Genomic DNA, 19,199 nt, shown 5'->3' on the forward strand with positions numbered 1-19,199 from the left:
TCAAACGGTACTCAAAACAGATTCACGGTTTGAAAGTTATGAATTTGTAAAGTTTCAACGAGAATGTAAACATTGACATCCTAAACTGACAACTCTAAACATATAAGAATATCTCTTATGAATTTAATTGGCTAACGGTCTGACCCGAGTAATAATAAAACAACTCTAAAGAGTCAAATATTTTCAATGTTAATTTTATGACTTATCGGATTTTATTCTAAACAATTAAAAATCAACCCTGATAACCCTATTGACAACTCTAACAGAATTGAGAATAACTTAAATTAACCAAATAATCCAAATATTTCTCTCTAACTCAAAAAAAAATTAAAAAAATATTATCCTAACAATATTAATTATTATTATCATACTAATAATATATATATTAGTAACATGAGACATGATGCTCCAAGATTAAAGAGTTGAAACATGATGTTCCAAATAATATATCAGTATAATGAAACGTGATGCTCTACAGTGCATTTTAATTGGGATACCTATCCATTGTTATTTACTCAATCATTATAATGAAGTAATATAAGTATTACTTTTCTCATTAATATATCAGCATTGTTATTCACTCAGTAATTTACACACATGGCACTATAACACATTGAAACATATCTATCAATAATTTTTTGCTCTTCTCATTATTACAAGTTCTACTATTTAGATTCTTCTTTACCGCAATAGTTGGCATAGGTAGGTCTAGCGTGGCACAGTAAAAAATTCAAGGATGTCTCAGTTTAACTACCAGTATGTCTCGGTTTAGAAATTATAGGATACCTATGGTCATTTAAAACTAACACGTAAATGACACAATGTTACCAAATTGTTATCCACAGTTATGAATTCAAACAACAATCCAAATACAACAACCATCACATATCAAACATTGTCATAAAACCTAATAAGCACAAAATCATGGGAATTTAGGGGTTTCACCCTAAACATGTCAAAACCTAAAAATTGAAGAACAAAATTCTTAAATCATGTTAATCTACCCATTAACCCAATCATACTAATCCATAATAATAAGGATTCTCCCCCTTACCTCTTCAATATGCTTCAAACTCTAGCTTTCACCCTTGTTGTTCTTCCCCTAACTTTTCTCATTTCTCCTCTCTTAGTCTCCTTTCTCCTCTTCTTTTGCAAATGAACAAAGTTATGATACCTCTACTCTTCCAACCCTTACTATATTATTCATATTGGGCTTAACCCATATAATTCCACTTCCTAACTAATTAGGCCCAATTGATGAAATAGAGTAGTTCAAATAAATAATTATGCTCCAACAAATAATATTATTACCCTTAATATTATTTTCCAATTAATTCAATTAAATCCGACTTTATCTCAATTAAATAAAAATCCAATAATAATATTATTTCTAATATTATTTCTCTACATATTCCACTTTATTAATTCTTCCATTATTCGAATAAATTCCAAATTCACTTAATAATTCGAACATGTTTCTCAATAACACCTACGATCCAATTAATTATCAAACTCCGTACAAATTAAGTAAATAAATCCTTATTTAATTTAATTAGTCAGTTAATTAAATTCGGGCTGTTACAGAGTACCGCAATATGGCTCAATTGGCTGCTGAGCTCATTTGGATTCAGTATTTACTTCAAGAACTTCACTGTTCCTGTCAGGTGCCTAGGATTCTATGTGACAACTTGAGCACTGCCACTCTTGCTCATAATCCTATACGTCACAACAGAACCAAGCATATGGAACTGGATATATTCTTTCTAAGAGAAAAAGTTCTCAGCAAACACCTCTTCGTAGCCCATGTTCCAGCTCAAGATCAGTGGGTTGACATCCTCACTAAACCCTTATTTACTGCCAAATTTGTACCTCTGCGTTCCAAGTTGCGTGTGTTAGAGAAAATTGCTTTGAAACACCCACCAGCAGATTCTAAGGGGGACTAATAGATTAGTGGTATAATATAGTGAAATAAGTGTGACTATTAAAGTAGTGGGTAGAGTAGTGGAATATGCGTGCTCACTATTATTGCTGAGCTGACAACTTGTTTGTTACAGTTTGTTAGTCTTGCTTCTCTTTATATAGCAAGCTCTTTGTATCTTTCTAATCATCTAATACAATGAGCATTTCTTTCATTCTTTCTATTTTCTCTCTTTTACCAAACTCTATCAGTAGGTTGGGTTTATGTTTGGGATTTTGTGATGAATTTGGTGTTTATGATGAAGCTATGATGATTGATGCTTAGGTTGTGTGTTTTGTATGAATAATGATGTTAATGATTGATAACATGATGAGTAGTAACATGAACTAGATTCAAATCCACCATTCCATGAGTTTGAAGGACTAGGGTTTTGATGATGATTCTTGGAAAAAACATGTTAAGACTAGGCTATTATGCCTTAAATCGCAAGAAAGTGGTGATTAAAATTTGTTTTGGAGTAGAAACTTTGTATGGGACGGATGCAGGTCGCACAGTGTTTTCTGCAAAAATTACAGATCCCACTTAGCGTGATTGGTCGCGCTTAGCGCGCCCCAAAAAGTAAAATACGGTTCAAGGCAGAGAGTAACACGCTTAATGCGGGAGAGGGCCTGCTTAGCGCGGTGGCATGGGATGAAAAATGATATTTTTGAAAAAATGATTTGGATTATGAAGCTTATATTTTACGCTAATTTCTGAGCAATTTTCTGGAATTTAATTAGCACGTTTAGATGGGTTTAGAGGGCTATTTTTTGATGACGTGGAACTTGATTACATGACTATATGTATGGGTTTATAGGGCTATTTGTAGTGAGTTACTGTTGTGAGAAATTATAGCATGATAAATGTGAAGTATATGTTGTGTTAATTGAGATGTTTGTGTAATTGAGAATATCGTATGATATGATAAGTAAATGAATGATGATGCTTTTTGACTAGTCGTGGTTGTTGATTATTATGACGTGTGCATCATACATTCATAGCATATATTGAGACGTTGGTCCAGTGATGTTGGCAGGACAATTGGTCTAGTGATGGCCTCAATCCCATCGTGTACATTGGGTGCAATATTATGAAGTGCTCTGGTTCCAAGCAGGAACCGGTCCTATTGGCAGGAATCTTTGAAGAACGATGACTGAGTCATAAGTGAAGATTTGGTACCACATTGTTATACCCCAAAATTTGCCCGCATCTTTTTTCAAGAAAACTTCAATCTAAAAATTAGGAGTTTCATATAATCATGGATTTTTATTTCATAAATATCCTGACATATGAAATACTTAGTTTTTAGAATTTCTTATACGGTATTTTGGCTCGCTGTTGGATTTATTCTTACGCAAACGCCAACTACTGTTTATTACTTCACACACGCTATTTATTTGATATTTATTTACAGATAAATAGTACTGACGCAATTGGTACAGAGTTAAATCTTTTGCAGGCGCATAGTCCGGGATTCAGACTGTACTGGTAACAAGTAAATTATTATTAATTTTTTGTTTCCCACTAACTTTTGTACTATATTCCATTATTTTCAAAATCTCTTTTCAAATCTCTTTTTCAAAAATCAAATCTTAACTTTATTCTACACATCTCTCTTTTTCCAACACTATCATACACTTTCTTTCAAATCTTTCTTCCACTCAAATTTTCCTTTTGTACGGAATCACTTCATTCCCCAACGTCTCTATCCTTCTTTTCATTCTATAAATACCTCTCATCTTTTCCATAAAATCTCACATCAAATTCTAACTCATCTCTCAAATTTCTACTTCATATTCATTCTCTCGTCCTCCCCGGCAAAATGGCGAAGCGGATGGAAACGTGTTTTCTTATGGTCATCACCATTGCTACGGTGATCATGTCCTTCTTCTGTCTGCATAGTCCTGAAAAATGTGGACCTGCGATGGTTACACTCCCGATCATCTATTTTCTGTTGGTCATAGCATGGGTTATTAATCGTCATTCTTAAAGTTTGCCGTATCTCTTATTTTCTTAAATGTACCGTTTACTCGTCGTACCGTTCATTATAGTATGTAATGTTTGTACTGTCAGTATTAAATGTTGTACTATTTGTCATACTGTTGCTTAATTATTCAGATAATATTTTGTGTGTTTTCTGCCAGTTAAATATTTATTTTTCTGTGCATTAAATGATTTTTAGGGTTATCGGTAATATTGCTCGCGTACAGTAAATATTAGTTATTTATTATGTCTGTGTTTTTAACAAGTCATGTAAATAAACTTTCATCTTTCACATAAAACAAAAACAACAAAAAGAAAATTAACTTTGACTGTTGATTTTTCACTCTAACTGCTACATTAATACCTGAACAGTCAGTTGACAGTCAAACCACTGACAGTGCAATTCTCCGTGTTTTGTGCCATCAATCAAATCAAACTTTTGCATTTCAAAATTCCAAGATTTTTGTTCTAGAAGTCTTCTGAATATCACATGATTAGCAGAGACTCAGCACTGCACAAAAATCAGGTACGCTTAACTGTCTCCTACACAAACAGTCCCTAATTAGGGTTTATTGTTTTTTTCAGGGAAAACAAGTTTTTGAGACCTCAAATGGATTTCATGGACCTCCATATATCTCAAAGTACCACCATACAAATTTTCAAACTTAAATTCACTCAGACGCACAGTCAGCAGCTCAAACAGTCAACAGACGACCCGTTTGACCAAAAAAGTCAACAGACAGTCAAAAATAAATTTTTTTGTCAACATCCATATTTTGTCAAAGGATTCATCATTTGATCATTGGATGATCATAATTCATCAAGGAAAGATCAAAAATCAACAAAACCCTAATATTCAAAATTAGGGTTTTCTCCTAAAAAGTCAACTGAACTTTGACTGGTCATAACTCTCTCATCCTTCATCCCAAAAATTCAAACCAAAGCTTATTGTGAAGGAAATTCAATTATCTTTCAAATGCAATTGGTCCCATGATCATTTGATTCACCATTTGAAAAATATGAACCAAGACATTACATGTCATTTTCAAAGTCAACAAAAAGACACTTTTTTCAAAAGGACACACAAGGAGCATCAAAAATCATTTTGACATGAGACCAAAGACATTGGTTAGAGGACTCTTTGAGGTTTCCAAAAAGTGCAAGATCTCCTTCATATGACAAAAATTGAGGGATTTACACCTTGTTGAAATTGGCTAAATTTTGGGACAATGCATGAAACCAACATTGATCAAAAATGTATTTTTTCCAAATGGGGCCAAGTTTTCATAGTTCAAACATGTTTAACATGATATAATGGGCCTCCCCCGACCAAGACAAAGCCCACATCATTTTTATTCATTTTTGGTTTAATTTTATCCCATTTAAAATTAAATTGAAAAAGGAAAATGGAAGGATAATGGATGGCTTAATTTCTAAGCATGACTCATCAAGGGAATCAATCAAACTCTGCCCCAAGCCAAAGTACAGCAGAAGTAGGGTTGAAAGTCAAGCCATGGTAGCTTAAATGCAAAGCCATAAGTGTTGAAAAAGTCAAGAATTCAACAAAAGCACTTAATGCTTTCTAGCTTAGTTCTTAAGCACTTCAATGCCTATATAAGAGCTATAACACTTCAGTAACAAAGGAGACACGAATTGAGAACCATTCTATGCTTGTAAACACACTTGTATCAATTTGAAATTTTGAAGGAAATTTAAAATTCGAATTTTAATTTCCAGCTTGTTTTAACACAAACTAAATACTCAAACACATTCCCTGACCCTCACTAAACGTAACCAGATCAATTGCAAGCCTTGAAACTCACTGAATCAAGCACTACAGGTCACGATTTGTTCAAACAAAAATCAACTCGTATCTCATAATACATGCATGTTTAACAAGATGTAGACATATATTTGAGTTTAGTTTGATGTCCTGATCGTTTCTGGACATTTAATTAAGGTTTGGTTGAGTATTCACGAAGCTACCATTTTAGGGTTCATGATCTCAAAATTAGGGCTTTTTGAATTAGGCAAAATTGTAGGTTCTAAGTGGTACCATTGAATTCTTATGGACTAGACGAATCGAACCATGACCTCGCGCCAAATTTCTTTTGTGTCTAACCCCTATTCGTTATTTTCCAGGTTTAAAGTTCACCTATTACAGCGCTTTTCTTAAGAAAACGCTGTTAAAAGAGGTGGCGAGAGGTTGAAGACGAAGACGTGGCCTCTCCCTATTGGTCAGAACGCGCGCGCGTGTTTTTAAATTAATTTGTGATCCGGTGCTTTGCAGGTGTCACTTTTGCCATGTGTCTCAATATCTGAGCCATCTGATTTCATTAACTCTCAATCCAACGCATCAAAACACTCATCCTTACCATGGACTTTATTTAATTCCCACATCTGATTACTATCTTTTTATTTTCTATTTTATTTTAATTTCTTCATAAAATTAATTAAAAATAGTTTTAAATATCCAAAAAATACACAAAAAATATTTTTAGGCTTCTAAAATAATATTTTATTTTCTGATATAAAAATATTTTATTTTTCTTCATAATTTAAATATTTTGTATAATTAATTAGATAATATGCATATATTTACCTTTTAATTATTTCAACCAATAAAAAAAAATCATAAAAACTTTGTTCTTTATATTAAATATTGTTTATATATTATAAACTAATTTTGTACATATTTAGGATAATTTTCTCTTTAGTTTTAATTATTTGTATAATTATTTGTATAATTATGTATTAATTAACTTAATGATTTCAAAATCAATTTCAAAAAATTCCAAAAAAATTAGTTTTGTTTTAAAATTAATTAAAAAGCATTTTGAACATATTTTAAACTTAATTTTTAGGTTTAAATTTTATTTCCATCTTTTCCTCATTTTAATTAAATTAATCATGCATTAATTCTAATTAAAATCAATCATCAAAAAAACCCAAAAACATTTCTTTATTTTCTTGCAATTTAAATTCTTAGATAAATGTATAGGTTGTCAAATCCATGTAAATAGCGTAGTTTACATTTCCTGCACAATCGATGTAATAGCGTAGATTTACTTTCCGCATTTTACATTTCCGCATTTTAAATTCCAGCACATATAAACTGCGTGTATGTCAAAGATAAAATTGAACCGTTAGATCACTAAACTTCAAAGATAAAATATCTGAATCTAAACACAGTCACACTTGCACCTCTTAAGGTAATCCCTTTCCTCATTCTTTTCAAAATCAATCAAAATCAAATTCTACTGTTTCGAGTACAAAATCGAACTTTTGTTTATATCCGGTGAAAGGATAGATTTTTAAAGGAAATAGGATAAAGACCTTATAACTCAGGGTAGACCTCCTAATTTGCTTGCTCAAATCAAAACAAACAAATCTCTCATATATCATTGTTTTTCAAAACAAAACTTTCAAAAAAGACAATACTTTGTATATATCCAAACAAGGATCATTATGAAGTTAATGTTCTTTTTTTCAAAACATCTTTTGAAAGATAAAAAACACTTTGTATACATCCGCACAAGGATCATTACAAAGTCAATTTACAATGGTATTTGAAACCACATACGAGCATTTCAAGGCAATAGAAAAGTAATTGAAAACAAGTGAGCTAAGCAAATTAAAGAGCCCATGGATAACCATGGATACAAAGGGTGCTAACACCTTCCCTTTGTATAACCTACCCCCTTACCCAGAATTTCTTAAAGGTCTTTTTTCTGTTTCTTTTATAAACCTTTCCTTAATTGGATAAAATAAAAGGTCGGTGGCGACTCTCTGATTTTCAAAAAATACAAAAGCAGAAACAAAAAAGAGTCAGTTCGCGTATCTCTCCACGAGAGGTATGGCAAAAAAAAACCGAGGGCGACACACATGCATGAGTCAAATGAAGTTGCATTGCATCCTTGTGACATTGTATAATAATTGATTTGCGTGATGTTTTGACTATTTGAGAATAAATGAGACTTAATGATGAATGTGATTGGATTGTGTGATGACGCCATGAGTAGCTGATGATGTGCAAGTGTGAGTAAATATGTGAATCATGAGAAAATATACATATGAGTATCTGTATATGTGTTATTGTTGATAATTGTGGTGCCACTACTATATTCATTTCTTATGTATTTTATAATGATTATGGAATACTCATCCTTTCTGTTTGAATATTACCTCCACATGGGTAACGCGTAGGTAATCAGGAATAGATCGTTCAAGCTTAGATGATAGCTTCATGGAGTCTTTTAGCGCTTTATTTTGAATAAAGAGGGTCTTGTTCTGATACGTAATATCGGGGTTGGGATCATTTGTTTTGGAACTATTACGTTCTTTTATTTGTTTTGAGATTTTATCCACTTGTTGTGGTACCTGCGATGTTTTGAATTATGAATTCCACTGCGAGAAATTGAATTAAATTATTATCTTTAAAGAAGTAGTTTGTTTGAATAATTTTGAGAACCCGCGTTACGGAGCAGGACAATTTATTATGAAGTTTTTATGAAGGTGACACCCTTGTTGGTGATTCGTGATTAGCTAATTATTAATATATATATTGAGATTTTGTATGTGGGTTTAAAGTGAGTTACATTAGTGGTATCAAAGCAGGTTGGTCTGCCTGACCAAGTTGTTGAGTTTGTCGTGTGACAGTTGAATACTGTCGGTAGTTATTCTAACCTTAATGCTAATTTTGGTGTGAACATAGTATGGCTGGAAGAAACGATGCTGCAATTGTTGCGGCCTTATAGGTTGTGCAGAATCAGACTAATGCTGGTGGGAATGATGAATCTCGTAGCTTGAGTACGTTCCAGAGGGAGAATCTGCCTAGTTTCAGAGGTAAGTACGATCCTGATGGAGCACAAGAGTGGCTTAAAGAGATTGAGAGGATTTTTTGAGTGATGGATTGCTCTGTAGTGCAGAAGGTACGGTATGATACTCGTATGCTAGCTGGAGAAGATGACGATTGGTGGCTAGGCACTCCTCAAAGATTGGAGGCAGCATGTTAAGTGATTACTTGGGCTGTATTCAGCAAGGAGTTCTTGAGAAAGTATTTCCATGAGGATGTTCGAGGCAAGAAAGAGATGGAATTCCTTGAGCTGAAACAAGGGAATTCATCTGTTGCTGAGTATGCTGCCAAGTTCGTGGAACTTGTAAAGTTTTTTCCTTACTAAAGTGCAGAGACTGTTAAGTTTTCTAAGCGTATCAAGTTTGAGAATGGGTTGCGTCCAGAAATCAAGTGGGCAATTGGATAACAACAAATCCGTAGGTTTCCCGAGTTGGTAAACAGTTGTAGGATCTATGAGGAGGACATCAAGGCTCATTCAGCGTATTATAAGAGTCACAATGAGAAGAAAGGAAGGAACCAAGAGCGTGGTAAGCCGTATAATGCTCCTTCTGACAACGGGAAGTAGAAGGTTTTTGATGGGAAGAAGGAAAGTGGGGGAGGGGCTCCTGCTGCTGTGAATTATTATAGATATGGTGAACCTGGTCATTGTTCCAATGAATGTGAGAATAAGGTGCTGAGATGTTATAAGTATGGTAAGACGAGTCATCGTGCTCCTAAATGCAAGGACGATGGTCCAACTTGTTTCAATTGTGGAGAGCAGGGTCATATCAGTTCCTAGTGTCAGAAGTCGAAGAAAGATGTTACTTCTGCTAAGACTAACGTTCGAGTGTTTTCTTTGAGTGAAACATAGGATTCCAAGAAGGACAACCTGATTCAAGGTACTTGTTTTTATTAACAATGTCGAATTAATTACTATTATTGATACATGTGCTACCCATTCGTTTATTTCGCTTGATTGTGCTACTATGTTGGGATTAAAATTGTCTTCTATGGATGTTAGTATGGTAATAGATACTCCTGCTAGTGGTTCTGTTACTACTACTTTGGTTTGTTTAGGATGTCCCTTGACTATTTTTTACAATAGTTTTGTGATGGATTTGGTGTGTTTACCCATGCACCAAAATCGATGTTATCCTTGGAATGAATTGGTTGGAGTTTAACTATGTTCATATCATCTGTTACAATAAGACTTTGAGGCTCCCCAAGTTTGGTGATAACGGAGAATTGATGTTGTTGACTGCTAAACAGGTGAATGAGTGCCTTAGAGACGAGGCCGTGAACGTGATCGTGAAGCTATAAGTGTTGAGCTTCCTGTTATATGTGAATTTTTGGAGGCGTTTCTACATGATATAAGTGATTTGCCTCCATAACATGAAGTAGAGTTTTCTATAGAGTTGGTGCCAGGTACAAGTCCAGTATCGACGACTCCTTATAAAATTCCAATGTCAGAATTGGTTAGGTTGAAGAAATAGTTGGAAGAACTACTTGAGAAGAAGTTTCTTCGATCGAGTGTGTCTTTGTGAGGTGCACCTGTATTGTTGGTTAAGAAGAAAGACGAAAGTATCAGATTATGTGTATATTACATGCAATTGAAAAAAGTGACCATCAAGAATAAGTATCAACTCCCAAGAATTAATGATTTAGGAGGATCATATTAGGGGTCTTAAGGTTAACTAAGTAAAAAGGGAAGAGAGAAAGAAATATTCATTCGATCATGAAAATTTAGGAGAAGCGTGAGAGAGAGAGAGAGATAGATAGAGAGAGTGAGAGAGAGAGAGAGAGCTAAGGCAAGAATAGGAGAAAAGAGAACCAAATGTGGAACTTGGAACGAGAATCAAAGCTAGCTATAATCTAAAGTAAAGGGAGTTATCGTAATTCTTATAATTGATCTAAGGTTTAGATAATTGTAGGTTGGGTTTATGTTTGGGATTTTGTGATGAATTTGATGTTTATGATAGAACTATGATGATTGATGCTTAGGTTGAGTTGTTGTATGAATAATGATGTTAATGATTGATAACATGATGAGTAGTAACATGAACTAGAGTCAAATCCACCATTCCATGGGTTTGAAGGTCTAGGGTTTTGATGATAATTCTTGGAATTATGATGATTGATTGTATTTTGATGTTTGTAATGGAAAAAACATGTTAAGACTAGGTTAGTATGCCTTAAATTGCAAGAAAGTGGTGATTAAAATGTGTCTTGGAGTAGAAACTTCGTATGGGATGGATGCAGGCCGCACAATGTTTTCTACAAAAATCGCAGATCCCGCTTAGCATGATGGGTCGCGCTTAGCGCGCCCCAAAAAATAAAACACAGTTCAAGGAAGAGAGTAACGCGCTTAGCGCAGGAGAGTTGTTGTAGTGAGTTGTTGTTGTGAGGAATTATAGCATGACAAATGTGAAGTATGTATTGTGGTAATTGAGATTGTTATGATGTTTGCGTAATTGAGATGATCGTATGATATGATGAGTAAATGAATAATGATGCTTTTTGACTAGCCGTGGTCGTTGATTATTATGAGGTGTGCATCATACATTCATAACATATATTGGGACATTGGTCCAGTGATGTTGGCAGGACAATTGGTCCAGTGATGGCCTCTATCCCATTGTGTGGATTGGATGCAATATTGTGAAGTGCTCTGGTTCCAAGAAGGATCCGATCCTATTGGTGGGGATCTTTGGAGAACGATGACTGAGTCATCAGTGAAGTTTTGGTACCACATGCATGAGTCAAATGAAGTTGCATTGCATCCTTGTGACATTATATAATATTTGATTTGCGTGATGTTTTGACTATATGTGAATAAATGATACTTACTGATGAATGTGATTGGATTGTGTGATGACGCCATGAGTATCTAATGATGTGCAGGTGTGAGTAAATATGTGAAGCATGAACAATATACATATGAGTATCTTTATATGTGTGATTGTTGATAACTGTGGTGCCAATACTATATTTATTCCTTATGTCTTTTATAATGTTTATGAAATACTCATCCTTTTGTTTGATTGTTACCTCCACGTGGGTAATGTGTAGATAATAAAGAATAGATCGTTGAAGCTTACAGGATAGCTTTGTGGAGTCTTTTAGCGCTTTATTTTGAATAAAGAGGGTCTTGTTCTAATACGTAACATCGGGGTTGGGATCGTTTGTTTTGGAACTATTACGTTCTTTTATTTATTTTGAGATTTGAACCACTTGTTGTGGTATTTGCGATGTTTTGACTTATGAATTTCACTGCGATAAATTGAACCAAATTGTTACCTTTAAAGAAGTATTTTGTTTGAATAATTTTAAGAACCCGCGTTACGGAGCATGACATTTTATTATAAAGTTTTTATGAAGGTGACACCCTTGTTGGTGATTCGTGATTAGCTAATTATTAATATATATATATATATATATATATATACACATATATATAACCATTTTGTATGTGGGTTGGAAGGGTGTTATAACTTGCCTCTAGAGCGTGAATATAGGTTCGATAAATGTGAAGAGATATTTATTTATGCTAAGCAAATAGATGAGTTTGTGAAGGATATAGAAATAGCTATCGATACTCCTGATAAAGGGTCAATGACTACTTCTCTGCTTTGTTTGAATTGTCCTCTGTCAATCTTTTATAGAGATTTTGGTGTTGATCTTATTTGTTTTCTGTTAAGAAATCTTGATGCTATCTTGGGAATGAATTGGTTAGAGTTCAATCTTGTTCCTATCAATTGTTATAATAAGTCGGTGCGGTTTCTTGCTTCTGATGATGAAGAAGAAGTTGGTTTCTTATCTAGACAGTTGAAGGAGCTTTCGGAAGAGGATGCTCGGGTGTTTGCATTATTCGCATCCTTGTCTGTTGAAAATCAAGAGGTAATTGATGAGTTACAAGTAGTCTGTGAATTTTCAGAGGTGTTTCCAGATGATATTTCATATGTGCCGCCAGAGAGAGAGATGAAGTTTACTATTGATCTTGTCCCTGGTACCAGACCGGTTTCTATGGCACCATGCAGAATATCGGTGTTAGAGTTAACTAAACTGAACAAGCAATTGGAGGATTTTCTAGAAAAGAAATTTGTAAGACTAAGTGTGTCACCTTGGGGAGCTCATGTGTTGTTGGTGAAGAAGAAAGATGGTAGTATAAGATTGTGGATGGATTACCGACAGCTGAATAAAGTGACGATCAAGAACAAGTATCAACATTTAAGAATAGATGAATTGATGGATCAGTTTGTAGGTGCACGTGTCTTCAGCAAGATTGAGTCGAGGTCCACGTGGTATTTTATAAAATTAACGTTAAATTAATTAAAAAATGAAATAACTTAAAGATGATATGATTAATAACTATTAATATTTTTAATAAAAATAAATAAAAAATGATAAGCTTAAATTAATTTATCAAACAATATTATCATTTAAGTTTAAAATATATAAATTCTTGAAAAAATACCAAATAAAATTAGTTTAATCATATAAATATTTTAGATATTTAAGCTGAAAATTGTATACTTTCAAACAAAGTATTGAAATAGAGAAAGTTTATATTTGAATCAAAATTACTAATCAATGTAAGTAGAAGATCCAAGGTAGATTTATTCTTTTTATTATTAGTGGAAATCTTGCCGATAAAAACTTTTGAGTACTCCATATCTAATTTTACAAGTGACTTGTAATCCAGGATGATTGTATCTCCAACTAAACCTACGTGTAAGTATCATAAAATAAAGCTTTACGGCAAAAGACCTTCACTTTAACGTATTCGAAAATTATAATGACATCGTGTCATATAATCAAAACTAAAAGAATTGTTTACTATAAATTGCCAAATTTAAACAGCTTCTATCTCTAAGCATGGTTTACATTGAAAGAAACTGTTGGTTGTTATATATATATATATATTTTTTTTGGTTTATTAACCACCGGTTTAGTCCGGTTCGGGGGAACAGCTCTGGCATCAAGTGGGTCAAGCCCCCTCCCGATCGCAGTTGCGGGGGATCGAACCGTGGTTCTCCCTACCAAGTCCAGCGCCAATCACCACTGGACCAACTAACGATTGGTGTTGGTTGTTATATATAAGTTGAACTATGACAGATTGAATCAATCCGTTCTCCCCCACCTTTTTTTTCTCCAAAAATATGCTTTAATTAATCATTTGATTTAAGCATAGTTAACCTATTGGATGTTCTGTTCCGTCTTTTAAACATTAGTTTATTAAGTTAAATAATAACATCTGACCTGACCCAACTAATGTCGTAATTAACTAATTATCCCTCCTCCACTTGCCCCTTACGTTAAACAATAGCCCAAATATGGATTTTATCACTTAGATGCCCCCTATTAGTTTTACCCCATCTAGGATAAGACAACACCACCACATCCAAATAATCCCACTTCCTCTCAACCACTTTTTCCCTAATCGGTACCATTATTGTATTATTATCTTTTATAACATATGGATCAAGTTTTCCCAAAAATATAAACTTTTTTTTTTCAGTAAGTTTATGTAAGTTGAGCTTGCGTTTTAAGTTTTTCAAAAATCTCATGTTGATTAACTATGGTTTGAGTGTGACTGACTCTCATATGGATCAAATTTTATTATGGTTTAATTGTAATAAATATTATATAAAGTTTTTTCAACTACATATTAAGTGTGTTAAACTAGCTTCTATGTCATATTTTGCCCTACAATCTTTTAAAAATGTCGCCATCTTGTTGAGTACAAGTGTGAGTAATTGTAGTCTTTCTAATGACACAAATTTTATTTTTTAAAAATAAATAAGTGAAATATCGCGAATTCAAATATATAATTTTACAATAGAATATCCATACATAACTATTGACTAAGTCAATTTTTCGATACGAAATAATAATGCCCTCCTATTAATATATATTTTTTTACATTTTAATAAAAATGTAATTTCCAAAAATTAATTTACACGATTTATATCATTAAGTTGTTATAATTAAAAAAATAATTTAAAAAGTGGTTTCCCACCTCCCATTGGAAGCAGCAGAAGCAAGCGTTATATATTTATACAGCTGTCGGAAGAGAGAGTACCCCCACCCACATTCAATTTCATTTCACCATTACTTTTCTCCCTCCCTCTCACAGCTCCCTCTCTTTTAGTACGGTTTCTTCTCCTCTCTCCTTTTTTGGATTCCCGTTTCCACTTCCGTTACCGTTTCCTCTCTCTCCACAATCAATTCAATCCTCCACCGTCCATTTAATTTCCTTCCTTTTCTCATTTTTCCCAAAAATATAAAACAAAAAATAATTTTTTTGTTTTAAACTTCACACACACAGAGACAGAGAAACAGAAACCCCTCCCCCGAGATTTCGCCCCTAGAAAAATCTTTACCATTTTTCTATTAATATAAATTAAGAAACAAAATTCTTTCTCCTCTTTTTTATTATTTCTTTTTCTGTTGTTGTTTGTTTTTTGGTTTGTGCTGAGAAGAAAAAATGGCGACGAGTATAGGGATAATGGATAGCGCCTACTTTGTCGGTAGGAATGAGATTCTGACTTGGATCAATAACCGTCTTCAACTCAATCTCTCTCGCATTGAAGAGGTAATACCATTATCAATAGCACATTGTTTTTTACCCTATTTTCTAGGTTTATTTGTTATTTAAAAGGGGGCACAATGATGATTGGAAAGAAAATCAGTTTGTGAAAGTGTACTTTCTTCTTCTCACCATGCTTATGCCATGTGTTTGTGTTCATTCATTGCTAGGCTGCATCTGGTGCTGTGCAATGCCAGATGATGGACATGACGTATCCCGGGGTTGTGCCGATGCACAAGGTGGCAACACGACTTTGCTTTAAATTTCATTTTTCTCTTATGATATTTCATATTTGTTACAATAAATTATAATTTTGAGGGTTCATTTTAGGTGAACTTTGATGCCAAGAATGAGTATGATATGATTCAAAATTATAAAGTTCTACAGGAAGTGTTCAACAAGTTGAAGATTGAGAAGGTATTTGTTTCTTCCCTCACTATGAGAACCTCCATAAGTTGTTCACTATGTAGCACCCACACCTCTGGAAAAGTGCGGGTCCGTGTCAGACACCTGCACCAACACTTGTGATTACATTTAATTTTTTTAATTTTTTTTCAAATTATTATCGGTGTCATGGTTGTGTCAATGTCAATATCGTTTTCGGGGTATCCGTGCTTCATAGGTTGTCCTCAATGTATGATCAATAAGTACTTGCTTCATTAACTCTTGGATTATGGACAACTTATATATAAGCTCTTTTCGTGATAAGAGTTTATTGGATAAACATTTATTTTACCTGTTTATCCAAATCCCCTTTTGTCGCACATATTTCCTTACTTAAGGAGATTATTCATGTCTTTTCTCCTTTTTACGCTTCCCAACCTGCGATTTTGTACGACACAAAATGTCGGACGGTTAAGAATCAACACGAGAATAAAATAAATGTAGTAATGAGGATGTTGCGGTGGATGTGTGGTAGTAAGACTTGACAGGATAACATTAGAAATGAAAATATTAGAGAGCGTCGGGGTAGCGCCTATACTGGAGAAGATGGTGGAAAATAGACTTAGGTGGTTTGGACATGTAGAGAGAAGACCGGTAGATTCTGTACTAAGGAAGGTGGACCAGATGGAGAGAAGGCAAACAAAGAGATTAATAATTTGGATAGAAGCATGTTGATAGAACATTATGGCGAAAGTTGATCCATGTAGTCAACCTCACTTAGTGGGATAAGGCTTAGTTGTTTGTTGTTTTCGTACTTTTTACTCTTCCCCAATTATATCCTTATGCTTTCATTTCTGCTCGACAATTTTTTACTGTTGTTTCTTTAGGTAGGGTGGTTAAGTTTGCGTAAGAGATTTGATGGTGTGCAAGGTTGGGGTGTGGTCTTGGTTTGATGCTCATCACTAGTTAATTGTTATTTTTGGGTCATGTTATCCTAGCTTCATTGATTGCATTGCATGTCTTTAATGCGGGTGGGAAAGTTATTCATGAATTTATCTCCGGGTTATAATTTTACTGGAGAATGAAAACTGGTATAAGAAAATACTCTGGCACAATTAATAGTTGATTCTTGCATTTGTTGAGCTAATGTGATTACTTTGTCGCAGCATATTGAAGTTAGCAGGCTTATTAAAGGCCGTCCTTTGGACAACTTGGAGTTCCTTCAATGGCTGAAACGATATTGTGATTCTGTTAATGGTGGCATTATGAATGAGTATGTTACTCGCTATGTGTTTCCCCATATCCTTTAAACAACTTTGATTACCGTTGCTCTTTTTTTTTTTGTAAGTGATTGCCGTTCCTATGCCTATGATAATATTTGAAGGAATACTTTATCATCTCAATTTTGATGTAATTGCTTTGAATGATATAAATCCCATGCATTTTTTCTCTAATATTTAAATATGCAATTCTATGCGATGCATATATTTTCTCATGCTGTATATCTGTTTTATCAAAGTCTTTTGTTTTTCCTGTAGGAACTATAATCCTGTGGAGCGCAGGGTTAAGGGTGGAAAGGACCGAAATCATAAGGGTTTAAGGAGCTCAAAGTCGCTTCAATCATATACTACGAATAATTCTGGTTCAGGCGACGCACTCAGTCTAAATAGAACCTCAGGTTGGCTTATTGGTATCTTTGATCCTAAACTGGTATGTATTGGGTTTCCTTTTTGGTTAATTTACATTTGATTGCAGGGCCTAAGCATTCAAGGTCAAGTGGCGGATCAGATGGGGCAAATTCGTCAGCCGAGATTCAGGCATTGTCCAAGCAGGTATGACTTTGAAAATTAGGCTTGCTGTGAATGCTACCATAGTACCATTATCGAAAGGTCCAACTGCGTAAGCATAGTACAAGGCAAAGAAGCTTATGGACATAGATATAATTCTGTAGTAATGAAATTGGTAAATGTATGCATTATGTTATTTTTTCCCGATGATCGACCCTAATATCATATACATGAATGTGCTTTCAGTGTGTCAATTATCTACCAATCTATTAGTTCTTGTATTGATATCAACGTTTTAAGTTTTTCACTTGATAGTTTAATGAAAACATTATTTACCTCTGTTTTGTTCATTACTCACTTTATTCTTTGCTTTTTGTTTTACAGGTTACTGATCTCAAACTCTCGGTGGATCTCTTGGAAAAAGAAAGAGACTTTTACTTTTCAAAACTACGAGATATAGAAATTCTTTGTCAGGCATCAGAACTGGAGAATGAACCTGTAAGAATTCCGGCTTGAGTTTAGTTGGTTTTACTTTTATTTTTCTAAACTGAGAGGTCTTTTCCTTTCTAGTATGCTTGGGATCATGTCTACCTTAAATGAATTTTCTTTTACCGAAATATCCTAAATACCTTCAATCCTCTGGAAATGAGGGAAAGATAGATGGCAGAAGTGTTTGATAAAAAAATATTTGGTACCACTCATCCAGCCTCTTTGCGAACTTGTACATTGGAATATTACCTTTGTTTTCTACTTCTACAACCACATCTATGACTATTTGGTGTTTCTCCCTCTTTAAATATGATGTGGATTGTAACCGCTGCCACATTTCTTATAATTGTACATGTTTTCTTTGAATATGGTCCAGCTTGATAATGTGTTATGTGTTGGTAGTTGGTACTTGGTATTGAAAATGCTTACAACTTCATGTATTTACAAATATGTGAAGAATGCATGTCTAGATCTTGGTTATTAATCCAATTGGTTTGATCATTATTATTTGAATTTGAATTTTGAACATATTGGACTATTATGTAGTACTCTCTGCAGTGATGTAAATAATTTGAGTAATTCAATGCACATGTAACCTGTTCTATTATGCAGATATCGGTAGCAATTAAGAAGATTTTGTATGCTGCTGATGCAAAAGAGTCAGCATTAGATGAAGCTCAGGCTTACATTAATGAAACATTGGATACTGTTGAAGATGAACCAGAAACTGAAACATGATCTTTCATTCCTGACTGGTATTCATAAGAGATTTTCGGGGACTTTGTTGAACGAAGCTTAGTGACACCTGCGATGTGAGACTGGGAATCCTTCCCATCCAATGGCCAGAAAGTGTCCTTTAGAACACATAGATTTAACTGTTTTTTCATTGTTGTAAACTTGGATGGATAATCAGTGGATATTAGTTAATCTTTCAATAAACAGAAGTTCATTTCATGGTCTATTTTTGCAGAACTTTTCTATTGAAAATAGCCAGTTGTATTTTAGATGGATCAGGCTGGCTCTGTTGTTTCAAATTAACAGCTGATTGAGTAATTACATTCTTTTTGTCTAGATAGAGATGAAAATAGATCGGGCCAAACAAGGTTAAAAATATTCAAGGCGTATGTTTGAACTCGAATATGACATTTTAAATTTTTTTTATACGTTATATTAACT

At 33.9% G+C, this 19,199-nt stretch overlaps 1 protein-coding gene across 1 annotated transcript; it reads left to right on the plus strand.

Moving 5' to 3' along the window:
- Positions 1-14,840: 14,840 nt before the first annotated feature.
- Positions 14,841-18,984, plus strand: LOC131662562 (microtubule-associated protein RP/EB family member 1B-like). The gene is made up of 8 exons (XM_058932377.1): positions 14,841-15,369; positions 15,534-15,602; positions 15,694-15,780; positions 16,914-17,020; positions 17,286-17,425; positions 17,503-17,579; positions 17,919-18,032; positions 18,636-18,984. The coding sequence occupies exons 1-8, from the start codon at positions 15,262-15,264 to the stop codon at positions 18,759-18,761; spliced, it is 828 nt and encodes a 275-aa protein (XP_058788360.1). The 5' UTR covers positions 14,841-15,261; the 3' UTR covers positions 18,762-18,984.
- Positions 18,985-19,199: the final 215 nt, after the last annotated feature.

The sequence above is a fragment of the Vicia villosa genome, linkage group LG3 (genome assembly GCF_029867415.1).
Source record: "Vicia villosa cultivar HV-30 ecotype Madison, WI linkage group LG3, Vvil1.0, whole genome shotgun sequence".
NCBI lineage: Eukaryota > Viridiplantae > Streptophyta > Magnoliopsida > Fabales > Fabaceae > Vicia > Vicia villosa.